Source organism: Sardina pilchardus, chromosome 23 (genome assembly GCF_963854185.1).
Source record: "Sardina pilchardus chromosome 23, fSarPil1.1, whole genome shotgun sequence".
Classification (NCBI taxonomy): domain Eukaryota; kingdom Metazoa; phylum Chordata; class Actinopteri; order Clupeiformes; family Clupeidae; genus Sardina; species Sardina pilchardus.
In genome coordinates, this window is record NC_085016.1 from 15,759,296 (window position 1) to 15,786,523 (window position 27,228).

Below are 27,228 nucleotides of genomic sequence, written 5' to 3' on the forward strand. Positions count from 1 at the left end.
TCGTTTATTTGTGACGTTTTTGCAGCACTTACAATCAAATCTTAGCCGCCTACTGTGTGCTATGCCAGTGGACAATCTGCTGGCTCGGTTGAATCCATTGTGGGCCATCAGTGACCAGTCCGTGACCCATAGCCAAGGGGTCAGTGAAATAATTTGCTTGAAATGATGAAGTTAACATTTCAAAAAGATGTTGCCATTTTCACCCATAAAACAAGCAAAGTGCGTCTATTTGGTCCTACCCACATTGACAAGTTGTAAGTGATGCAAAATTCAATACTAACAAAAGACCAAATTACATATCTGGCAAAAAACATAGGATAGTGGACCCGGCCACAACTTCACTTCAGAGAATACAAATGGTTAACTGTTATGGTTATAAGGGGTCCTCAGAAAATGTGGTTTCCCAAAAGGGATCCTTGGAACCAAAAAACATTGCTGGTCTACATTAACTCTTTTGCAGCCAACCATTTAACCATCCAACAAACAGTTATCGTACCATGCAAATAAACAACCGTAATAATCTACTATCCCATAACTTTGAAAATCAGACTAATTTGACTTCAACCATAACTCGCTGTGCCAAGCACAGAAGACAATTGTTGTGTGTCTGTGTGACTCCAAAGCAAAGTTATTGTAAGGCACGTGAATCCTACGTCATCATAACAGAGCAAGGAAGACATGGCGGCGGCGGCAGCAGCTCCTGTGTGTTCTACGGTAAAGAAAGGATGCTAAACAAATCGAAATGCATAGTTTTTGTACGTTGTGTAAACTAACACTATGTCCAGAAACTGCTTCCCTCCTGGAAAAAAAGCAAGACGTTAAAATCGGGCATGCAGTCTGTCGTGAACAAGCTTGTCTAAGTTGGCTCGTCCCCTTCGTTAGCTAATAACAGGCTAGCATGCTAGATGTTAGGTTACAAATGGTATTCTGATTAATTCGTTTGGTTGTTATATTTCTTAAATTTCTTTTGAGTAAGTAAACGAATTATGTAAAAACAGGGAGCTTGGGCAGATAGTGTTATCTTACGTCGCACAACATAGCCATATAAAGACATAACAGTTTTGCTATTTGCTAACTGCATTTTCAGTAACTTCGTTTTGCACTAGTCTGAAGTTGATGGTGGCAATGGCAGTCATAAAGTTAACTACACGGTGTAGCAACAGACAGGAAGGTGGAATGGTAGACAGTTATGAGAATTTAGGAGGGGAGATGGATCACTTTAATTGACGTCCCTTCACTTGCTGAACTATTGCATTCTTGCTCTATTTAGGCAGTGGCTACGCTGTTTCGTCATGTGATTCATCACAGAATTTGTAAGGAGATCTGCTCTGTGATTTCACTGTGCTTGTTAATCGTAGATCATCTTAGATCAGTATACTGTACTTTTACCGTCGGGAATGACCCGTCTTGACCTTGTTAAATAGAACACATGTGTTTGTTCCCAGGTTGTGTTTGAGCATGACGGGGTGTATATTCACACAAATCCGGACAGACAAGAAGATCAAGATTCACTCATTTCAGGATGTCTGCGTGTGATTGAGAAGGTGATGGACTCTGGACTTTATTGTTTAAATACCTATCTATAGATATCTAGAGATATAGATATACTTCTATAGATATCTATATCTATAGATCTTGACTTTGTATGAGGATTCACAATGCCCCACCCCAGGATTGCATGACCAACAATTTTAGTATTCCTTTATGTTATCAGGACGGGGATGCCGTGATCGAGTTTAGACAGTTTGAGGATGCTGCTGACCCCTCCAGCATGCTCTGTCCTAACAAGGTCAGTACATTGTTCACTGCTTTGAACTGCAATATTTGAATTTGCCTGGGATTAATGGAAAGAAACTGATGCCAGATCACAGTGGGCAAGTGGCTGTGGAATACTTCACCTTGTTTATTAACGATTGGAAGAAAAGCATTCTATATTGATGAATACAGTTATACAGATAAATCAGACATGGCCTCTATAGTCGCAAATAATGTTCAATTCTAATTGAATGTCCCAGTCATCCATAGCCAAGGAATCATGGAGGAATTGTTCCCTGCTCCTTGCACCACAGTACAGAATGCTGGTTGATGCCATAGAATGTTTTTCTCTTACCCCAGATCAGTTGGAATCTGAGTCACACACACACACACACACACACACACACACAGACACACACACAACGTCTGAGGTTATTGTGTATGCACAGGACTCCAGCTCGGTGGTGGAGTGGAATCAGAGCACTAGGCCTCCCAGGCCACTTGAGCCCCAGCTCAGCTCTGAGACGGAGTGGGACATGGTCAACGCGGTCTACTTCCGCAGGAAGACCCCTAGCAATGGCGAAGGTAGGCTATCTCTCCTCAGTCCTCATTCAGATCTGAAGTGTAGCGAAGACTTTGAAAGTGGTGTTCATGGTAAATAACAGGATAGAGGAAAGCATTGAATGAAGGTTTATTTGTTTTTACAAACAAATACATTAGACCAATACTTTTGGATCTCCTCAATATAATACCTTTGTGGTTTGTATTTAGTTTTTTTGTTTGTTCTTGCATTTATTTTTAATAAGGGCAACTCAGAGTAGATATACTTTCTCACATACCTCTCATTTTACAAGTAGAAACATGCCAGATACTGGGAATAATTCTTCACCGTAGAGAATTAAGTGATGACTCCATTATGTGTATAAAAGGATGTGGCCAGGGGTCCTTAGAGAGCGTTGAGTGCCCACGTGTTGTCCTGATTTGTCCTTTAATTAGGCAAGTGGTTGCTGATTCTGACAATGCACTGCTACTGTCCTTGTCTCACACATTCAATCTTAATTGCCATTCAGAGCCACACCGCCATAGCCATAATTAAATCTCTCTGCCTCACTTCCACAAAAAAAAAAGAAGGGGACAAAAAAAAGTTTTGGAATTCCAGGCGGGATAGAGCGAAAGAACCAAGGTCTCTCAGGCATATATTAAGGCACCTGTGTCCTCTGCAGGAGTTATTCAAGAGAGAGATGGAGACAGAGAGGTTGTGTGTGTGTGTGTGTGTGTGTGTGTGTGTGTGGGGGGGGGGGGGGGGGTTGTGGTGGCATGAAATTAATTCCGGAAAGACTAATTGCTTCAATTTCCACCCCTCCCCAATTCTCCCCCAAACCCAAATCAGCCTGCAATCAATCTCAGCGGGTCCCTCGGAGAATTAATCAGCACCTCACCACCACTTATCCTCCAGGCATTTAAATGCCAGGCAAATCGTATTAAGTGGAATTACTGGCCGAGCTGAAACATCGAGGGTGACTTATTACATGACGGGGCGGGCGGGGAGGGGGCTGCGCACCTTATCCACTGTTTAGCTAAACGGACAGCAGCATGAAGGCACTGCAAGCAGTCGAGAGCCAATTCCTAGAACCCAAGGTTATGATGTGACCAAAAGGCTGTTTTCCATCTCCTCGAAAGGTTCAAGGTTCAAGATACTTTATTGCCATTTATGTAAAACCATATAGGAATTTGTTTCAGCAAATACAGTGTGTGTCTTTTCAAATAACATATAGTGCAGCTAGACAAAGACAGTGATGACACAACAGACAACAGTGCATAGATAATAATACTGTAGATCAAAACAGAAATATGTTAGCGCTGAAAATTATTTGATGCTCTTATTAAAGCGACACTTCATCGATTAGCATTAATCTTTGTATCTTTAGAAAACCAGTCATGTTTTTGAATGGTCGTGCATCATTCCCTCAGTTTGCCTTGAGATGGGAGAAATATGGATTTCAATGTTGGACTTCCTGCTTTCAATGATGTAAAAATCATCATTTTACATCATTGAAAGCAGGAAGTCCTGTTCATGGGTTTCATTGAAATCCGTATTTCTCCCATCTCAAGGCAAACTGAGGGAATGATGCACGACCATTCAAAAACATGACTGGTTTTCTAAAGATACAAAGCTTAATGCTAATCGGTGAAGTGTCCCTTTAACTTGTAATTTTAGGTGATGTCATTTGTGGTTGGACTTTGACACTTCCTGTGGTCAGATGAGCCATTTGATCACAACGCACACTTAAACCACTTCTCCACACACACTGCACACACTACAAACATTTCTCCCTTCCTCTTAAAAATTATACTGCTGCAAATGATTAAGTTGATTCGCTTGATGACTTATTAGATGATAATCAGTCACCACCAGTGGATAGAAGTTGACATCTTTGAGAACAGATGTGACATTTGCCTGTCAGTCAGCTGCCATGGATCAGCTGTCAGCAAGGCTCGAAGAAATGTCTTCAGTAAGGTTGCTCTTCAGGACCCAATCGATGGGCCTGTGAATCAGTAGTGGAAAATTGATTGAAGAAGACCTTAGTAACCAGCCGTCTGAATTCTTATTGAAATCCTCATTGATAAGATAGGGGGCTGATGCCTTTAGACAGAAGTCAGTCTTGAACCATGGACAAAGCCAAGTGGTACTGCTCCGAAGTAATTCTGAAAAAGAGTTATTCTGGTGCATGTCATTTGACATCATGGCTCCTTGGACTTGTGGGTCATATCCGATTGTGAGTGGTAGACATTTAATAGCTCCTCTCTACTTAACATAGCTTTTTTTTTTAATTGTACTTCCTCTTTTCAATTTCTCTGTTCTCCACTCTTTCAAGCACACTCTTTCCAAACTCCACTTCAACTCCGTTCCACATCTTAAAGAGTAATGGTATTAATATTCTGTAGTTAAAGTGGTACTGAAGGACTGCCATTTATTACACCCATAAATATCTTCTCTGTTCCTCTAAAACAGTGTTTCACAAACATTTTTTTTTTGAGGGGTTCCACTTTTTTAGAATGACAATTCATTGCAACCCAGTTGACCATAGGTGTATCGTAAATCAAGGCTGAATCCATACAGCAATTAATTTTCCTGATCATTCTGAAGGTTGTGTGGAGTTCCAATTTTCAACAAATAGCCTACAAAAGAAAAAGCAACAACTGTCCATTGGTGTTAGCGGGCCTTTTGGGCTTGCCTTTCAGAAGACAAGAGCTTCAGGCTATGGTTTAAACAAGGTTTACGATGTGGACTTTAACACTGAGCTATTTCATTGTGCGAATGTCAGTGTGAGCTGATGTTGGATCTTCACCTTTATAGCCCCTGCAGATGGGTCTCCTCCCCCTGTGGCCGAAAGGAGCCGTGGTGGGTGCCTGAGCTTCAGCGCGAGTGACCTGATCTCCATCAAGGTGCGGCAGGCGGGCTGGACCTACCTGGAGTTCAGCCTGAAGGAAGACACGCCTGTACCATCGCTCCACTTCCACCAGGGCGGCGCCGAAATGCTGCTGAACTGCCTACGCCGATACATAGTCCTGACTGAGTGAGTAGTAATTCAGCCACACACACACACACACACACACACACACACGTACACAGTCACACACCTCCCCAGCTAAAGAAAAACAAACACACATTGCAGAATTACACACCCTAGTGTGTGCTTAAGTGAGTTGCTGGCCACCTTGTGAATGAGCTCGGAAATCACTTGGCCTCGTGTATCGGCAGTGCTGTATATATCCCCATACTGCAGAACCGTATGGGATGAGACAATTCATCGCCACTAAAGTTTTATGTGTTCCACTGCCTGAACGACTCAATTGTGAAGCAAGTAAATTTAAGGATGGATGGAAGTGTTTTATTGAATATCTCGATCCGTGCATAACCTACAAAGTCAGGTTTATTACATGCGGTCCGGTTTTATGACATCTTTTGTCCTCTGGGGTTGTTCCTCTCCATTTAATTCATATCTTGCACCAATTCCTTGCCATTGATCTTTGTTGGCTTTATGATGGCCTGCAAATCTGGTAGGAATTGATAATAGGACGCGCAGAAAATGCAGAGCGTAAGGGCTCACTCATGCTCAAAGGTAAAGATGGATATGGCCAGTACATTTGGTGCCTCTGTGGTTCTGTTTATTTGTCAGTCTTTGGCACATTTATTGAACACAGAATAAACGGATCAAATCTGATGGGTCCATTTTCAAACATTTAAAGGGAGCGTAAATCTGTGCGTGTCTGTGTGGTGTTCTCGCTTGATGGCATTTCCCTTGAAATTTGGATTCAGATTTCTCTCCGCAGCTTTGCCGAAAAAGGCTTCCTGGTCTTTACACACACTAGTAGGCATCATGTGCGGAGTCGCTAATAATCTCTCCGCGGAGCCGTGGACGGAAACTTCAAAGTGGACGTCTGGCGGCCGTCTCACCCGCGTGTTTGATGCGGGAGCGTGGAGGCGTGGCGCGGTGCGGTACGGCTGCGTGGTTGAGCCAATGAGGCGCTCTGGTGGGTGTTTGTGTGTGTGAGGAGAGTTTGGCAGGCCCCCCTGTGGAGGGCACGCGCAGGTTAACCAGCTTCACGCGGTTTAGAACGCTCACAGCCAGAGACGGTGGGATCACAGGATGTCTCTCTCTCTCTCTCTCTCTCTCTTTTTTCTCCCTTTGTCTCTTTCTTTTCTTTTTTCTCTCTCTCTCTCTCTTTCTCTCTCTCTCTGTCTCTATCTCTCCTGACCTCTTTTGCTGCCTGTCATTCTCTCCCTCCCCGTCTTTTGCGTTCTCTCTCTCTCTTTCCCTTTCTTATCAGTGTCTCTCTACCTCCCCCCTCTTGCTCTCTTGTTACGGTCTCTCTCTTTCTGTCTCTCTCTTTATATCTCTAGGCCATGTTGTTAGATCTCTGGCAGCCTCCACAGCTGGTCCAATATTGCGTGACAGGTATAGAGAGGGAAAAAAACCACCGAAAGCAGAAGGAGGCCCAGGGTTGCTGTTTCAGCCCCTCCTCCCTACCCCCACCACCACCACTACCATCACCATCAGTCCTCTCAGATTGTCTCTGAATCTTTTTCTCTCCCTCCAACCAACCAACCCCTCTCGTTCTCACACACGCAAGAGTAGCAGGAAGTGAGCAGTAAGGCCTGAACACCTGGCAGCCTCTCTGCTGTTTGTGCTCATGTATAGACAAACCAGTTAAGAATAACAAGACAACGAGCAGCAGGAGACCCAAGTCCATGTCCCTAGAGTGTTAAGGCCTTGCTGCTAAGGACTGCCTTTGTATTGGAATAACTCCAAATGTCTGATAAAAATACATTTTGAATTATGGATATGAAACCCCAACCCGCCCCACCCACATGCTCAAGCGCACGCACACACACACACACACACACACACACACACACACACACACACACACACACACACACACAAACAAACACACACACCCACCCGCATGGCCTTATGAATAAATAGTGCTAGTGGTGAGGTCAATACACAATGACTTAAGCCAACAGCACATCCACACACAAATGAGCCGCATGCAAAATGGATGTTGGAGGGGGTGGAAGGGATTTGAGCGAGGCGGGAGTAATCCCTTTACCATGCCTGTGCTCTGCTCATTGTCTCCGCTGGTTTGCCTTCGCCACGCAACGCTGTCACCACAGTCTGATTTGATGTGGATTCCGTCTGATTCGCATGCTGCCCACAGATTCTACCGGTGGGCGCAGTTCCTGTCTTCGGCCAGTAGAGGACAGTCAGCGTCTTCACTAGAGCTGGAACCTGAAGGCGTCAGTTAGTTTGACAGTGACATTTTTCTTTTATTCACATTCATTCCTGTCGTTGACGCTGAAACGCAGCATTTATTTTAAATGGCACATGTAGAGAGGTCCTGAAGGGAAATGGAGTACTTAACTATTCCATGTCCGCCCCCATTGCAGAACTCCTCACTCACCACAATTGTAAGTGCCGTCTGAAGTTTGTGCGGTAAGCAATGGTATATATTGCAGTGTGTGTTTTATTTTTAGAACGAGCTCGCGCAAGGACAAAATGGCCTATCATTACTAATCATGACTCATGAAGCTGAATTGCACTCCATTTGAACTGCTCTTGATTTCGCTCTTCTTGGGAAAATCTATTTCTTGGATGAAAATGACACACTACATATGGAAGCGCATTGTTCTCGAAAGCTTAGCAAAAAAACAATCCCTTGTTAGTAGATGCTTGTGGTGACACATAAGACCCCTAATAGCCTTGAACAGCGACCTGGTGTCACTCAATACAGAGGAGGGGCTCGGTGTCAGGGCCGGAGACTGTAATCCATGCTGAGGTGGGCATTGATTGGAAGACGAGATTGCAGCCGAAATCAGAATAACATATTCGGTCATCGTGGAGACCACCAGCAGGGATACAGGAATTATGTGATGGTGTGAGAGAGAGAGAGAGAGCGAGAGAGTGAGTGAGTGATCGTATCGGATGCCTTATTTACAAGCTAACAATACTGCAGTGGAGGCTCACGGAAGGCCTCTTGACCCTGGGGCAGGTCACCTGTCAGTGCATCTGGAGCTGGTTAGCATACAGGTCACTATGCCTGGACTGGACACGAATACGAATGGTGGGGGTTGACTGACCCAGTCAATAGTAATAATAGTAGTGGGAAAAATTCATGGCCATTGCAGGCCACATTTACATGTACATTACACATAGTACATAAAAAAATTGTCGGAGATACTGTTTTTTAATCCTTAATGAAAATTAATTATGCTCTGTTTGATGTATAATGTACTGTTATAAATAACGTTTGCGTTCAGTTTTCTACAATGCCTAAATCAGTCAACGTGACAAAACAAAAAATATACACAAATGAGTAGTCTTGTCCAAACCTTTGACTGGCGCTCTACATGTAATCATTTAGAAGATGGGCATGGCCATAGTGTGTAATACTGTGCCCTGCAGACGTTTTCATCACTAGGTTCTTCTGGGGCTCCATACCCTTGTTGTTTGCTAGCACCTAGCTCAACCGGTCGAGCTGTAAGAACCCAAATAATTTTCGTCAGCGGCGCGAGGGTCAGAAAACGCTTCTGGTTTCTCTGCCTGGCGAGTGGCCGGGACCGCGGCAAACTCCAAACGAGGCGGCGGCGGCTGGCGCTCGGGCTTTGCTCATGCCTCACACTTTTTGTTGTTGTTGTTTTCTGTGCCCCGTAGCCATCGCTTCCAAACTGTCAGTCAGCATCGCCCAACCGTATGAATATTCATAAATATTTCACCATGTGCCACTAATCTGCGAGTCGGCAGCCAAGAGCGGGCGCCACTGGCATGTTCCGCTGGTTCCCATTGGTGCTCGGCTATGCTGTGGCGTGCCACATCACTCTTATTTGGTAGTGGGTTTGGGGGGGGGGGTAGCATTTTTAAGGTGAAAATAGACCTTTCTAGGACAGGGCTCATGCTAACCCTTGACTTTATGAAAGAAAAGTGTGCATGTGTGCGCGTGTGAGAGTGTGTGTGAGTGTGCATGAGAGAGAGAGAGAATGAGTAAGAGAGAGTATGAGAAGAGGGAGTATGAGTAAGGGAAAGAGTCAGAACAGGAAAGCATGCTTGCTGAAGAGAGAGAGGGTGTTTGTAGGTGTGAGGAAGAGTGTGTGTGTGTGTGTGTGTGTGTGAGAGAGAGAGAGAGAGAGAGAGAGACATGCATCTGCTTACCTTACCGCACTTCAGAGGGGAGGCCTCATCTCTTATTCCCGGCGGTGATTTATGATGCCGCTGCCACTGTGTGCGGAGTTAACCCGCAAGGCTAGCAGCCTCATTACGCTCACATTTATTTGTTTAATCCCTTTCCTTTTTAATGAGCCTAGATAGCAAGAGAGAGGAAGAGAGAGAGAGCAAGAAAGAGAGAGAGAGAGAGAGAGAGAGAGAGAGAGACAGAGAAGACTGTATTTCAGTATCAAAAATGTGTCCATAACTCTGAGGATGAGTGTGTATCATATGTGTTTGTGCACACAAATACGATCCTGATGGCAGCTATGAGCATTATGAGCTTCACTACCAAATGCTTGCCTGTGCATGAAAAATGGTCATGAAAGTGTTGGCATGAGGTTGTCATGCTGGTGTGTGTATATGTGTGTGTGTCTGTGTATGGAGGATGTACTTTGCATAGATGTTTCTTATGTGTGTGTGTGTGTCTGTTTATGTATGATTTCCGTACATGTATGTTGTTTGTGTGTGTGTGTGTATTGTCATTGTGTGGTTATGTGCATGCATGTGTGAAAATACTTAAGTAAAGCGCCATTCACATCAGGAACAATAACTATAAAGATGACTGGCTATAATGACATGAACGCCCACACTGACCGACGGTAAGCAAAGTCTCTCCTCATGTTGAAGGTGATAGTATCGAGAAGATGATGGCTTTTGATTGACTGTCAGCTTTTTACCATTCTCAATTTTCCTCTGAAAATGATCTCTCACAATATCGTTCTTCATGTCATTTTAGCTCTGAAAGTGATCCCCGGTTGATATTGCTCTTCATGTTGTTAGAGCTCTGAAAGTGATCCCCGACGATATTGCTCTTCATGTCGTTATCATTGTAGTTTGCGTGGACGTTGTCATTCAAATTAGCCAGAGCGACGTGTCGTTGCCAAAGCTGCCGAAGCCTCTTTGGCTGGCTGCAGACAGCTGCCTCCTCTCTGGTAATGGCCGAAGCAGTCACACGAGCTGCACCAGGGGGTGTCAGCAGCCAGGCCGGCGGCTCTGTAGGCATTCGGTGGGGGGCCTCTTCTCTGCCGTTTTTATCACCGCCATACATTCCGCCCCCACGCACCACACACCACCGCGCTTCCCGCTATCAGACCGCCGTTAATGAATTCTCTGCCAAACCACTTCCGTTTTGATTGAGTGCTATTTGTATGCTAATACCAGGACCCCTCTGTGTGAGATGTGTGTCTCTCTCTCTCTCTCTCTCTCTCTCTCTCTCTCCCTCTCCCTCCATCTCACTCTATCCCTCCCTCTTTCTATCTCTCTCTCTCTCCTCCCACTGATGAGGACAGTGCCTGCGGTCTGCCCCCGTTCCACACACACACACAACATCCACATCCTAACAAACAGTATGTCTCACATACTCGTATGCCTCTTGACCCGAATGACAGCTATCTGAAGAGCACCATCACCCCTTTAAGCGCAGAGGGGTGTTCATGTGGCCTGCTGTGTGACGTTTCCCCCTCCTGCAGACTGCTGTAGACACACCAACCCCACTCAGTTTGAGATACAGAGAGAGATAGAGAAAACAGATTAATGGTGCCCTTTGTTTGCAAGCCTTTCCCTGGGCCGCTGAGTGTTCAAGCGAAGCATTTTGAAAAGTGTGTGTGTTTGCATGCACGTCTGTGTGTGCCCAGTTGTTTGTGTTTGTGCTAGTGAGTGGTGGGGATCTACGGTTAAGCTCTCATTTCCCCTATCTCGCTGGCTGTAATGAGCTAGCGCTAACGGCAAAGCCCGCTAACCCACTTGCACTCATTTGCAGTTTACCCCCTCATCATAGATGCCTCATTCTGCCAATTAACCTTTCTTTGGCACCAGCGACTGCGCCACCACAGAAGTGGAGGCTAAATTGAGGGACAATTTTTGTTGTTTTGTTTTTTTTCCCCGGCTGTGACCGTCTCCTCTGTCTTTTTATAGTTTTATAGAGTTAAGGGCCATTCACACCAAGATAACTATAGCGAAGACTATAAAGAAATATAGTTCTTGTTAATATGAATGATAACATTCGCACATAATCTACGACGATAACGACATTTAGAACGATATCGTTGGGGATCACTTTCCGAGCGATTTTGAGAACGATTAAAAGCTAACAGCCAATCAGAACCCATATAGCCATCACATTCAACATGAGGAGCGACTTTTCGTATCGTTGGCCAGTGTGGACGCTTTTATTGTTATGGTTATAGTTATAGTTATAGTTAGCATCTCTGATATATGAAGAATGTCATGGGAATAAATCCGGCAAATTCCACGTTACTGAGGAGGAACAAGAGGAATCTCTTTGACCTCTCAGGGGCACAGTGAGGGCTTTAACTCCTGGAACATGATTTTGATGATCACAACTGAACATGTGTTTGTCATTTGCCCATTATACTATAATATTATGGCCAATTTACTACCCAAATGGTTGCCTCAACAATATGTAGACATGAGAACATTTATGTTCAGGTAAAGTTCTTTGTAAGAAAGATTTGAAGAGTCTCTGATCGTTACTTAAATCATATAGATCTTTTAATTTGAATCCTACTACGATATGAGATTTCTTCATCAGTGAACTAAATCAGTAGTACATAGTTTTGGAGAATACTGCAGCCCAAATGGAACTAATATTTGTGCTGTTGTTACAATTTTGGGGCTTAAATGAAAAGGAAAAGGCTAGGAAGGATTTTTCTAGAAGGCAATCGATGCACACATGCCACAGTTCGTAATTAACAAGCTTTGTGTATTCCTGCATGAGTGTGGTCACTCACCCCCCTCTGTGATGCAGACGGCCGAAGTCATTGCCTTATTAACCACCTTAAGTGTGTGTGTGTGTGAGAGAGAGAGAGAGCGGGAGCTGTCCATTCCCATCCAGTCAGATGGTGTTTATGTGTGTGTGTGTGCTATGCAGCTGTCACCACTCAAAGCTGGAGGGTGTCTGCTTGCTCTGCCAATGAAAAAAGAGGACATCCCGCAACGAGGCTGCAGATGTCCACAGACGCCCTGTTGGGAGAGAAATAAAGAAATAAATGGACGTGCCGCAATGTGCAAGAGAACGTCAAACAAAGCCTGTGTTGCCAAGGTGGAGTTTTTTTTAAGAACGCAATCTGTCACACTGACATTTATCAAGTTACGAACTGAGCCTACTAGACCATATTTTCGTTTCCTCAGACGGTGTTTCCTTTCCTTTTCTTTTTTTTTTTTTATTTCTTAAGATATGGTCTTCTGCTGAGACACAAGTTTATTTGGCAGGCTCATCACTTACTCCTTCAGCTCTGATGAAATCAAACCAAAAAAAAAATCTTGCTCACTGCACTGCCTGTCTGCCACTCAAGACATTTGATGGATGGCAAATCTGTCCTGCTCAATACCTTGGAAATTCATCTGTAATGTGTGTGTGTGTGTGTGTGTGTGTGTGTGTGGTTTTGCTTCCTGAGATGTTCCTGGTGTAGTTAAAGGTATCTGTAGATGTGGATGTGTTAACTTTCACTACAGTGGTGTGATTATACAGAAACTGTTAATGAGGTGAGATCATCATCAGGCATCAGGTGCTCACTGGCGTCATATGAGTGAAATTGTGTATTTGAAATATAATGCAGTGCTGTTAGGACATAGGGAGTATAGTAACTGTAGTCAGCAGTCATGTATTGATATTTTATGCAACATGTTTTATTATTTTTATTTTTTTGGTAAAGATATAAAGTTTATTATATAAGTTGTGATTTCCAATGATGTCACTTACCTCCTGAATATTTCTTCAAGGTGATAATAGCTAAGCGATTCTCACCACCCCCCCAAAAAAAATCTGTCCCGCTTGTCAATCATGTCACGTCATAAAGCTGAATCTGTTGAATTAATAATTTCATGCGTTTTAGAACAGTTAACAGCAGTGCCCTTGATGATGGTGATGGTTTGAACTCACAGATCCGCTACCTGTGTCCTTCCCCAGGTCACGCTTTGATTCATCGGTTCTGAACGTGGGCCACTACAGCAAGGCCCTCTCGCAGTCCTTTGAGAACCTGCTGGACGACACTACCTTCGGGCTCATACAGGTGAGAGGCCTCTCCTGCTGACTCCAGGTCATCTGTGACGTCAGACCAGTATCAGAGACATTAAAGGGATAGTTCGGGTTTTAAGACACAAAGTTATATGGGTTCCCCGTCAGCAACGTTGTGCATCAGCACTGACTACCCCGCAACAGCGTCCTGTGAGCCGAGATCCAGCCGGTTTTTGATGCTGAAGAAAGTAGTCCGGCAAGTTTCTGGGGTCACGAAAGTAAAGTGTTTTTCTTCTCAAAACCATATGCGTTCAAAAGAGTGATATATTTGCACCACAAAAACGTTGTCCAGGAAAAATTCAAACCTCGTTATCACTTACTTATTTTTCGCGATTCCTATCACTGCGCGGTACTGACAGCTGGACAACGTTTTTGTGGTGCAAATATATCACTCTGTTGAACGCATATGGTTTTGAGAAGAAAAACACTTTACTTTCGTGACCCCAGAAACTTGCTGAAGAAAATAGTCCGGTATCAAAAACGATCAAAAACCGGCTGGATCTCGGCTCACAGGACGCTGTCGGGTAGTGATGCTCCGATCGATCGGCCGCCGATCATGATCGGCCGATATTGGCTAAAAATGGCTTGATCGGTGAAGCCCAAAAGCGCCGATCAAAAAAGCCGATCATGTGACCTAATAGGCTACTTGCGTGACTTTTTCCCACCTCCACGCGCGTCGCACAGGCACACAACAGTAGCCTAGAGTAGATAGGAGCTTGCAGTGGCAAACATGAGTAGGCTAAAGGTTCAGTGTAAAATTAACCATTTGCAATGTATGTCGTGCTGAAATCCCTCGAGGTGGAAGCCACCAACGACGTTTTAACACCACTGACGGACAACTGAATATGTCGGGTATGAGAAACTAAACAAGCCAACTTCCCCACCCTTCAATCAGCCGACTGTATGCCTACTAACGATAGGGATAATTCTGATGGAAAGACATCACGTTCAGAATTAATTTGCCTCCACGAACAACCTCTATTCGTTGTGGAGGACAGTAGTTACGATGTTGCAAATATTTGTAGCCTAAAAGATTTTTGAAAGACAGTCAGACTCTCGCATCTAAAGACAAGTCATAGAGTTTTAAGTCACAAACTAGTCACAGACTATGCAGACATGCGATAATATCAGACATGTTTGATATTGTCGTAACTGCAAAACTAGAAAAAGACTCCGACTGGCTTACAACCGCTAATTGACACCTTACATTAAACGAGTTTACGGGAGCGCGCCGCGCCATGATTTCTGTCCCGACTATGGATATTTATTCGCCGACTGTGAAAACATGGCAATATCGTGCAATGTAAGTCGGCCCTAACCTGCCTTGATCCACGATATGACCCCGCAGGCATGAAATACTAATGTGTATCTCCCCGTGTTACCAAACAGTCTAGCCTACATTGACAAGCTGGAGAATAGAGTAATAGCTTCCCAAGCGCAGACGCCTGTCCAATGTCCCTGCTAGCTTAACAGTGCACTTTATTGACTCAAACTGGTGGCATTTAACGGCATGTTTCAGTCATGGGGGATTCCAAGAGAAAAAAGGCTTGCAATTTATTGCTTACAGTAGTTTTCCACCTTGTGGCAGTATAGGTTTGTGGCAGCACGTTTTTCATTTAATGTAGTCAGTGTATTTAGAAGCTATAGCCTACTTTTCAAGTAGCCTAGGCGATGTAATTTGGTCCCATCCCATTTAGGTGATCTGTGTGTTGGTCTGCCTGATCCCCTCCTTGTATGATATCATTTTATGTCTCGCTGCATATTTGGAAAAGATGGCCAAAGTTATTTCATTTTCTAAATACAAATCGATAAATGGTTGTTCTTCAACATCTTGACTAGCCTATAGGCCTACTGTCTTCTATGCCACTTACATTAATTCATAGTTAGTTTAATTTCTACAAATGATGCAAACTCTGCTAGACTATTGTTAAAAGACTCTCATTCCCCTGCCATTCTGTGATCGGCAGTGATCGGCAATCGGCCGATCATGATTTTGGTGATCGGTAATCGGTGATCGGCCCCAAAAATGCTGATCGGAGCATCTCTACTGTCGGGGGTTAAGTCAGTGCTGATGCACAACGTTGCTGACAGGGAACCCATATAACTTCGTGTCTTAAAACCCGAACTATCCCTTTAACATTCATTTACTGCCTATCCGCAGGGTTTAAGAAAAAAGGTATTTAAAGTTAGTAAATCAATTTAACAACAGTGAAGGCCATTAAAAAGTATTGGGATGTATTCATTTGGTAGAGTAAGTTAGTGGGAATTAGCAGACCAGCTTTTTTTCAGGCATTCACTCACTGCTCCACCATGTCACAGAGTTTTTTTATTCAAAGTGTCTTGAAATACAGATACGTTTTGTCTTATCTATTTTAATATCTTAAGGTCCTAATTAAAATGTGTGTGCACGTGTGTTTTTATTCAAAATATTTATTTCTTCATGAGGCATCATTCTTTCTCAGAATAAACTAGCTTCCCTTCAAGGTTGGATTTTTTCTCTATGAAGACCCAATTAAATCAGTTTCTACTCAACGTTACCAAAGGTGGCAAAGAATGTGGAGGGCATTGACATATGACCCATTAATTTGTGTCTGATTTGGATCTGGTGATCAAGATACAAGTTAATGTAATTTCAGTTTTTTTGACGTGACTATTGTGAAGAGGTCCTAAAAAATGTGGCCTTTCACTGTATTCATGGGTTTCCTCAGGACCCTTTCCACAGGTGTATAAAATCAAGAACCTAGATTATGAATGCAGTCTGCATGGTGCTTGATTAACCCACCTGTGGAAAGGGACCTGATGCAACCCATGAGTAGCCATCTTGTTGTTTCACTGTTTGCTAAGCTCTCTAGGACTTATCCGTATGTAGCCAGCATTTCAGGGTGATTTCACACCAACAGCAGTTGGTGCGCACCAAACGATCCATTCGAACCAAAAGCTCTTAGTTCGGTTCGTTTTCATTGGTGTGAAAGCATCAATCGCACTCGGGTCCGCACTGAATCAAGCAGACCGAGACCGCCAAAAAGATGCGGTCAGATCCTGCCAGACTCTGGTGTGGTCCCTCTGGTGAGAACGCAAACTAGGGTTCCAAACCGTTGACTGTAGGTCAAAATAGTGAGTCAAAATCGGGTATTATTTCTACCGGAAGATATTGATGAATTGATATATTGATATTGATGACATTGATGAAATGTCAATTGGGTCAATGTTTTGGTTTGTTTGCTGTGGAGGACTAGTTCACAGTACCCCTCAGTCTCCAACAGAAATGAGAACTCTACCAGTACGTGCATAGTTTGTAACATGTGAAACATAGAGGAGTAGGGTGAAGGGCTGGTATTGGCATTGGACCCAGATGCTGGATCAGCAAGTGTGAACACATTTAGTATTGCATTAGAGTGAACCCAAAGCAGATAATGACACTTGATAGGCTGATAAACATAAGGAATTCGATAAAAGAACAGTTTAGTGTGAAGCGGTCATCAACTCCAAGGCTGTGTTGTCCTAGCTATTGCACTTGGCAATAGCTTTGCATTGTGCCGAACCACAGCCCTTAGCTGTTCTAAAAACTATAAACGACAGCCTCTTGGGGTTTATTGCTTAAAGCAGAGGTCTTCTACACAGTGCCGCCAAATAGCCTTGAATTGGAATAAATGCTGTAAAAGATAAGAACAAGGTGATGAAGGGGTGTTTGGACCTGAATAAAGCTCACTCTCTCTGGCAGGGTATTGTGCTTGAGATCAGAAGATTCCAGCCACCCACGCAGTCATGTTCGACAGCCAGTATGCTGCCTACAGCAATGTGAGACACGTGGTGCCAGTGGTTTGATATCAAGCCCAAGAGTTTCACCTCTCTACACATTTTAAGACTGCTGGTTGGGTTCTTCTTTTATGGCTAATGGTCGACCAGACATAGATATTGAACAGTGCTCTTCTTTAATGCATGTAACATCGACAGTTAAAAATCTCACTCCTCGACAGTTAAAAATCTCACTCCACTTCATTCGGTTTCATTAATCCTTCAGCATTTTTATTTTGAAGCTGAGAAATCCGTTCTTTACAGGGACCCTCGGGAGCTTGGGTGCCCAGACTGAAAAATGACAGTCCCCAGCTAACTTTAACCTGAAGCTGTTAAAAAAGATGATATCACAGGAGGTGTTCTTAACACCACTGCCGCCCTTGTCTCAGCCCGCGTTAAGTCTCTAAAGGCTCGTTAGACCAAGTGGGTCAGGCCATCAACTTGACCAGATGGACACTGTTTGTCTCTGTCAACACCTAAGAAAATGCCATGCTTTGTTGTGTTGTTTTTTTTTTACACACACACACACACACACACACACACACACACACACACACAAACATGAAAAAAATATCTTGGCCCTTTTTTTTCTGTGTCTAACACCATTTTCTTTTTAGAACTTTCATCTCCACCCTAACCTTCCTAATTCCGCTCTCACAAAGGCAAAATGACACCTTTTTAATGGCAGCGATGCCATCCTTTTAGTTTGGAGGGATAATGACCAAAAAACAGACGAGTGCACTGATGTGGGGTTGGAATATGGAGGGGAGAGGGGAGAGGGGAGGGCAGCGGAGGGGGTGAAGGGAGAATCGAATGACACCGATAGCGGCGGTATTAGCTACGTGCGCACACGAGCCTAGTCCCTCATTATCGCTAAAGCGCCGGGCCTCTGCCACAGGGCCTCCGTCGTATTACAGGAATCATTTAGTAACGCAGGGGGAGTCGGGGGATGAGGGTAATGATCCTTGACTCGCTAATAACATTGGGTGGCCTTCTTCAGGACGGGGTCAGTGGCGCAGGAATATTGTTTTCTAATGTGCCTCGGAAAAAATCCAATCGCAAAGATGAACGACCACGTCGCGCGCTCCTGTTATCCCCCACCCCGAAAGGAAAAAAGGGGGGGGGGGGGGGCGGGTGCGGAGGAGAAATGAGAGGAGGAACAGGAAGGAATCTAGCTGCATGAAAAGAAATCAATTCTCCCGTAGCTTTGCCTCTTTTTGATTTTGGGGGTCTTTTGAAGTGAATTCGGCGAGAGTTTTGAGGCGTGGAGGAAATGCATTTTGGAGAGCTTGTTTAGAGTGGGGTCAGGGCAAGCGTCCCTGCTTGTTTGCCACAGTTTGTCTTTGACGCACCGCTGTTTGTCCGTAATTACCTATTGCAAGAGCGTGACTGAACAGAGCATTTCGCCAGTGAAAAAAAGACTTGAAATGGAATTTTTGCCCAACCTGAACCCTTTGTAAATGATCGGCCCTTTGTGTGTTTTGCATTCTGGAAGCCGTAAAGGATGTCCGCTAGCTTTTGTCAAACACCTCTTTGAGATGAAAATGTTCACAAACTGTCCCACAAATAATAATGGTGATGTTAGAATACTTTCACACAATCCGAAACACACCTCAATATAGTGAGCTTCAGTGCACGGTATGTTGTGCACAGTGTACGCAACACACACACACACACACGCGCACACACACACACGTACTTGTGCACACAGACATATGCACACACATACCCAGGTACAAACAGACACACATTGTAAAAGTCTAGATATACAGCACAGCAATGAGTAATATGACTGTGCCATAATGGCAGAGGTGTCCTTGTGCAGTGTGGACCTAGACGAATATTTTGGTGTCAAGAAAGACTACTTTTTCCCATAATCTCTACTGAAAAGCCCTGTGTCAGAAAAATCGTACCTCAAAACTTTGAGAAGGTCCATTTATGTTAATGCCACTTTCTGAAGCATTCTGAAGAGCCATGAAATAAATATAAGAAAGCAAAACATAAATTACAATGCCTAGAGGGATGACCTCTTCTAGCCTGGTTGTACCATACCCTCGTACTAATATCGTACAGAGGGTCTATGATCCAGAAAGGAAGTGATGGCAGACTGTTTTAGTAACCCTAGCAACAATAAAATGACTGAAAGAAGTGCTCTGAAAAGGAATGTTCTGGTGGACGCGAGCCCACTGACTTGTCATTATATTATGCCCGTCTTCCCCGGCAGAAATTTAAAAAGGACCCATACACCACCACGCTGGGGGGCTTCTCCAAGGTGACCAACTACCTGTTTGACGCGTTCCGCGGCGGGGAGTCTGAGCCTCAACAGCGCCCCCCGGAGGAGATGGTGGACCTGCTGAACGAGGTCATCCCCGGCCTGGACATCAACCAGCAGGACGAGCCGGGCTTTGAAGTCATCACCAGGGTGAGGCTGAGAGACAGCAGTCACTTTTTACACACACACACACACACACACACACACACACACACACACACACACACACACACACACACACACACACACATACACGCATGCACACTCTATAGATGACGAAAGCATGTTTGAGTGAAATCAAATGTGATTTCAAACACGACCCACCTCAAAGAGCAGATAAAAGATTTACGTGTGTGTGTGTGTGTGTGTGTTCTCACATAAAGATGGAAGAACGGGAGGAATGTGAATGAATATTGATTATGCTGTGTGTAGATCATGGTCTCTGTAAAGGCCATATTGCACTTTATATGCATATTGGACTGTGGGGTCAGTGGCAAAATGAATGCAGTGCCTATGACTACAGGTCAGGGCTCAGACAGGTGTAAGGTTATGGGCGATATATATGACTAATACATAGCATATTTTTTCACAGTCACGACTCACATTCTTATCAAGATTTCAGGCACGCATATACGAATGCACAGACACACAAGCACAGCCATCTGATTATATCTATCCCTGTACTGAATGTCACAAGTCTAGGCAAGCCTGGCACCTAGTACTTTGTCTCCCAGGATTCCGTAATTATGCACAAAGTTTAATTAGAGACCTGACCCACTCCTCTGTGTGTTGCTGTGGCAACAAATTGACCCAGCGGGTATTCGTTCTCTTGTCTCTGCCAGTTGTTCTCTCTTTGTCCCTTTCTTTCTCTCTTCCTCTCTTTCTTTCTCTCTTCCTCTCTTTTTCACTCCCCCTTTCTCTTCCTCTTGTCTGATTGAAAGGGGCTCCAGTGTTAATCTGATGCATGCACATACAGAAGGGATATCAGTGCCGTTTTTGCATGACTCATGCTTAGAAACTGCCAGCTATTGGTAGGAACTGGAAGGTGGATTTATCGGAATACACTGCAGAATGACACACACTCAAACACACACGCACACACACGCACACACAAGCACACATACACAAACTCACTCTTGGTCTCAAAGTGCGCTATTCTTCCGCCAGTGTGCATGGAGATAGTTTTCAGAGATGTCTCTTTATCCTCCGCCCTCCCTGTTTCCTGGCCATGTATGGCTGGGGGCAGAGTTGAATATGTTTGCCGTGTAGTTTGCGCGAGGGGGGGAATTGAGATGTAACCTTGATGCTGAATGTCTGAGGGCGTCATGAGGTGTGACTGTACTTTGAATGTGATTGTGCTTGCGTGCGTGCGCGCGCACACACACACACACACACACACACACAGAGACATACATACATACACATGTGTTTGCGTACACCTTAATTGACTAGATGGTGTTGAATGTCTGACAGCTCCTCATGTTTCAATACTGTGTGAAATGTGTGTAAGACATAATCTGCTCACATGCTCACACACACACGCACACACACACACGGATAGTTGGTGCCCAATGTCGGTGGGTGCAGAGCAGTGTTTCCTTATGCTGCGTGTGTGAGTGTATGTGTGCCAAGACTGCAAACATCTGGCACAACACACCGGCGGCTCCTACAGCCACAAGTGGTTTCAAGACTCAGAGAAAAATCTCACACACAGCTGCTGAATAACACACTTAGAGAGACACTGACACACACGCACGCACACTCACACTCAGACCTCAAGTGTGCAAGTGCATTTATGACTGTTATTTTGACACACTTGTTTTGAAATGCACTTAATGCACTGTTCTTTGAGGCACTGACTCTCAAACACAATACAGTGATGCATGTACATGCACACACAGACACAGACACACACACACAGTACGATACAGGCACATATGGACACACACACACATCCATAAATGCACGCACATGCACACACACCCATTGACACACGCACATGCATTTTACACACACACACACACACTGCTGCAGAATCGGTCTGTGATCTCTCTCGCCTCTCAGACCGTCCAGATCATTGGAGTTGACGGAGCAGCAAGGGATGTGTAGGTCTCACACATCAGTAGACCACAGAACACATGCTAACGATAGAACACACACACACACACACACACACACACACACTCACACACTCTTGCTGGTTATTACTGGTGTGGTGATGAGCCCCCACAGCACCTGCTCTGTCTCTCTTCCTCTCAGTTGCACTTTCTCTCTTTCACATTCTCTTTCTCTTGGTGCCATGACTTTCTCTCTCTCTCTTCTAGCCTTCTCTTTCTCTTTTTCTCTCTTTTTCTCCTCATGCCATCTCTTTCTCTTGGTGCCGTCACTTTCTCTCTCTCTCTCTCTCTCTCTTCTAGCCTTCTCTTTCTCTTTTTCTCTCTTTTTCTCCTCATGCCATCTCTTTCTCTTGGTGCCATCACTTTCTCTCTCTTTCTCCTCATGCCATCTCTTTCTCTCTCGTTCTCTTTCTCTCGGCCTCTCTTCTCTTTCACACATGCTTTGACTCTTCTCATTAATCCTGCTTGCCTCTCTCTTTTTCCTCTCCTCTCTACCTCTTTGCCATCCCTTATTTCACACATGGATCACACATATGCTAACGATAGAGCATACAGTAAGTACACACACACACACACACACACACACACGCACACGTTGTCTCTTTCTCTTCTGCATTAGTCTGACATTGTTCTGATACACAAAGGCTGTGTAGCCACTGCAGTGGTGTTTTAAACTTTTCATTTGGCTTTCATTAACCTCCCTGCCTGCAGACTTCACGTCCGGGTTGAAATCAAGGCTGTCCGAGACAAAGACGAAGAAGAATAAGGAATCAATAACACACACACACACACACACACACACACACACACACACACACACACGCGCGCGCGCTTCTGTCTATTTAAAGTCGACTCACTAAAAAGCAAGAGCTACTCAGAGACCATGAATTGGCAGACTCAGTTTAATCAAGGACAAAAATGCTTTTGTGTAGTGTGTGTGTGTGTGTGTGTGTGTGTGTGTAGACCACTCACCCAGTATTTATATTAAGTTCAGTCTTGCACCTCTGAAAAAAAGGCTTATTAAATCCCTTCAGTCTTCATCTCTGAGAATGGGAATGCAAGATGAGTGCTATCTACTCTTTGCTGTGTGTGTGTGTGTGTGTGTGTGTGTGTGTGTGTGTGTGTGTGTGTGTGTGTGTGTGTGTGTGTGTGTGTGTGTGTGTGTGTGTGTGTGTGTGTGTGTGTGTGTGTGTGTGTGTGTGTGTGTGTGTGTGTGTGTTGGAGAGAGAGGGGGGTAGTTATCTGCACTCTGCTGTGTACGCGTGTGTGTGTGTGTGTTTTGGAGGGAGATGGGGTGGTTGGGGTTGAATTAGGCTCTTATCAGTCCCCTCATGAATTATTGACTCAAATTCGGTGCTGCTCTCCTCCATCACACACACACACACGTTATCAGACTTCGGTCCCCATGGAAACGGCTTGTACTCTTCATGGGAAGGCAGAGGGGTGATGCAAATGTACTCAATTCAGGATCACAGGCTAAACCAGTGGCTGTGGCCAATAACTAACTTTGTCACGTAGACACACATACACACACACACACACACACACACACATACCACATACACACACTTACACACAGACCTCTGAAGAGTTAATCACTAAAAAACACTGCCCTGGGGTAATTACCCACAGAAGGAGAATGTTATAAAAGTGCTTAAGATTCGGAGTGTCTCCTTCTGCTTTTCCTCCTAGGCTTACTATCTTACTCACAAACACACACACACACACACACCTGTTAACGAACACAGTGGGACATGCACAACTTTAATTCAGTCTGATAAAAAGCAGCATTGCTCAGATATCAGTGCAAGCCAGCTGAAGCCTCTCTGCACTGCACGTGTGGCTCTCTCCATTACCACTGTATGCGCCCGTATGGAGACATCTTGGTCACACATCTGTTTGTGTATGTATTTGTGTGTGTGCTTGTGCTAATCTGTGTTTGCGTGTGTCTTCATGTGTGAGCATGTGTGTGTTCCTACAGGAGAAGCAAGAGGCGCACTCAGTGTGTGCGAGTTTACACACCAGTTTCTGTGTGCACTCACCTCTGTGGCTTTGTGGGTGCTTATTACTGTATGTCTCTCTCTCTCCTACTGTGTGTGTGTGTGTGTGTGTGTGTGTGTAGGTGGACCTCGGTGAGAGGCGTCAGGTACAGAGGGCAGCGCCGGTCTCGCGGGAGGAGTGGGCAGGATGTTTGGACCCAGAGGGACGTGTCCTGGACCCCCAGCACCTTCAGCAGCGCATCTTCAAAGGGGTAAGGCTTCCCAATATGTGTGTATACACACACACACACACACATGCATGCACACGTATGCACAGGCAGTGAACAGCGCATCTTCAAAGGGGTAAGGCTTCCTAATACAGTATGTACACACACACACACACGCAGTCATCAGTACATCTTCAAAAGGGTAAGATTTCCCAATATGTACACACACACACACGCTTACACACGCGCACATATGCGGAGACATTCACCCATAAAAAAAACACCTGCACACAGACATGTAGAGACACACACACACACAGATTCACACGTCAAAACTCACACACACCTTCATACACACACATATGTGCCTGCACAGACACCATTGCACACAACCGTACACACACACACACACACACACACACTATTCTAATGAGGCTCCTCCAAAGCACGCACACACACACACATGCACACACGCACAAATTGCGTTTGGAGTAATACTGTTGAGAGAGGCCTCAGGTGGAGCACCACAGCAGCCTGCAGGTAAACCGTCAGCTCCTCGCTCCCTGTCACTTGTCCGACTTTGCTTGGACACAGATCCCTTAAACCAGCGTGTCTGTGAAATCGCTAAAAAAAGAGGACACATCGGGGGCTGCAGGCCTGCAGGTGTAGACTCCACACCTGTTCTCTCTCTGTGTCGACTCGCCTCCAGCAAAAAATACCTCTTTCGTTTTGAGGTGGAAATATTTTTTATTTAGAATGAATAACAAGTGTGTCATTCTTCATTCTAAGTCAGTCTACTCTTTACCAGTCTGTATACATACAGGATGCCTCTCATTTGGGCTGTTATACATCCTCCCTCGCTCCTCGGGCCTCGATCCTCACTGATCTACATAAAGAATGATGGGCCGGCAACAATGGGACAGTCTATCCAGTGTTAGTTATAGATCAGTGGGAACGCCCCTCGAGGATCGAGGAGGCATGTTGAGAAGCACCTATAGACTTGTGTCATTCATGTTCCCAAGCAAACTTAGCGAATAGTTTTGTAGATGGAAGAGCAGGATTACAGCAGCATTTAAATCATGTTGAGCTGCATCTGCTCAGCATTATGGGCCCTGAATATTCCTTCAGCTTGGCAGCGAGGAGAAAAGAGGGCTGTATTTCGTAGCTCCACATTGGTGCTAGTAGCTCTTGTCAGACATGCCTGCTGAGGGTGTGTGTGTTTGTGTGTGTGTGTGTTTGTGTGTGTGTGTGTGTGTGTGTGTGTGTGTGTTGTGAATCAGCCTGGGAAATCATGTGGTGTGGACATACTGCGGAGACGGAGACAGATGTCTGTTGTGTGAAATGCACACGAATGCGCGCGCACACACACACACACACACACACACACATACACAGAGCAAATGCCCAGCGCACACCAAAAGTGGTCAAAGTTTTACAAACACACACACAGGCACACACATTCGTCACTACTAGTTTGAACTTTTCAATCACTTGAGTTAAGTTTCTTCTGATGTTGTGTTGTGTTTTGCGGTTTGTGTGTGTGTGTGTGGAGGGGGGGGGGGGGGTGGAGGTGGGTGGAGGTTGATGGGTGGCAGGATGAACATATGCTTCTCTGACTACCCGGCCTTGTGCTGTTGAGAAAAGGAATGATGAGAGAAAGGCTGGGTTGCATCAGTCTCCTTGAAAATGTGTGCGTGTCTGTGAGTGTGAGAGTGTGTGAAAAGGAGAGTGAGAATAAAGCGGCCTTGGCTGTCCGGCAGGGCTGTTTTTCTGTGAGTTCAGGAGGTCCTCTGTCTTTGCGTGGGAGGAGAGTTGGTCAGGGAGAACTAACCCCTGACTGAATCGAGTGGTTGAGACTCCCATCAGTCAAGTGCATGACTCTGAGACCATATGACTGTTAAGTGTGTGTGTGTGTGTGTGTGTTTGTGTGTGATGCTGGGGTAGTGAATCTGTGTGTGTGTGTGTGAGTGCTTGTTTATGTCTGTGAGTCTATGTGTCTCCCTTTGTTTATGTCTATGCATCTCCCTTTGATGTGAGTAAGGGAGTGGATCTGTGTGTGTGTGTGTGTGTGTGTGTGTGTGTGACCGCTTTGCTGTTTTTTTTCCCCTCACTCTCTTTGTCTCCCTTTCTTTTTTCTCCTCTCTTCTCACCAACTTCTCTCACAACTTCTTCACTGTTGTTACTCCCCCCATCTCTTTCTATCTCTCCTTTACTCCCTCATCCCTCCATCCACCTCCCTCTCTGCTTCTCTCTCTCTCTCTCTCTCTCTGCTTCTCTCTGCTTCTCTGTAGGGTATGTGCCACTCATTGCGCAAGGAGGCCTGGAAGTTCCTGCTGGGGTATTATCCCTGGGGCAGCACCCAGGAAGAAAGGAGGAGTCTGCAGAGGAGTAAAACGTAAGTTGTGTGTGTGTGTGTGTGTGTGTGTGTGTGTGTGTGTGAATGCATCCTCCTCTTAGTTTTTGTATTCACCTTCATCATTTTAACTCTCACCTGCTCACATCGTTTATAGTAGTCAAGCTGCCACACACACACACACACACACGCACACACAGGTAGGTTCATCCAGTGCAGTCCTGATGTTCTTTACGACTGGGTGTCTCTGAAAGATTTAGAGATGCCGAGTGGTGCGCTGAGGTGGCCCAGCCCAGGACTGGGAGTGCTGTAATAATCAGCAGGAGACTCATCATCTTCCTCTGTCACAGGGCTGTATTTCTGCTGCGCTGTTGTGTGTGTGTGGGTGTGTGTGGGTGTGTGAGAGAGAGAGACAGACAGAGAGATGGAGACAGAAAGAAGCATACAGAGAGAGAAAGAGTCAGTTGGCTATAATTTGAAAGATTCTGCTCTACAGTGATTAAACATATATATTTACATACCGTATATATATTTAAAGGTGCTTGCATGACATCGTTATTATAGAATGCCTGCCCCACCTGAATGACATGGTAGTTATTCGCTTTAACTTCACTTGTCATACCTGCAACAGGAGCCTGCACAGACACACCATACCAGACCCCATGTAGCTTTCTCATTCAGTCAGTTGACATTTTGGAGTAGACAGTCCTCTAGGACTTTTTAAAAAGTTGTGGGTGTGCGTGTTTGCACCCGTGTCTGTCAGCAGTGTACCTGCCCACATAGAAGTGTGTGTGTGTTGGTCAGAGCCCTAGGGAATTTGGTTAAATTCAAGGATTTCAAGCAACACTTGGAAAGAGTTTCAATTTTGTTAAATTGCCACATCCAAAAAATATGGGAGTTCTGCATTATTTGCAGTTGCTTTCAG

At 44.9% G+C, this 27,228-nt stretch overlaps 1 protein-coding gene across 1 annotated transcript in view; it reads left to right on the top strand.

The window, feature by feature from the left end:
* The first annotated feature begins 678 nt into the window (after positions 1 to 678).
* The window catches only part of LOC134071074 (TBC1 domain family member 15-like), a 40,476-nt gene continuing 13,926 nt past the window's right edge, over positions 679 to 27,228 (top strand). Inside the window, exons 1-9 of the mRNA XM_062527651.1 lie at positions 679 to 714; positions 1,446 to 1,544; positions 1,715 to 1,789; positions 2,205 to 2,340; positions 5,114 to 5,333; positions 13,453 to 13,555; positions 19,580 to 19,777; positions 23,867 to 23,995; positions 26,242 to 26,345. Coding sequence (XP_062383635.1) covers positions 679 to 714; positions 1,446 to 1,544; positions 1,715 to 1,789; positions 2,205 to 2,340; positions 5,114 to 5,333; positions 13,453 to 13,555; positions 19,580 to 19,777; positions 23,867 to 23,995; positions 26,242 to 26,345 — 1,100 coding nt within the window. The remainder of the gene's footprint in view (positions 715 to 1,445; positions 1,545 to 1,714; positions 1,790 to 2,204; positions 2,341 to 5,113; positions 5,334 to 13,452; positions 13,556 to 19,579; positions 19,778 to 23,866; positions 23,996 to 26,241; positions 26,346 to 27,228) is intronic.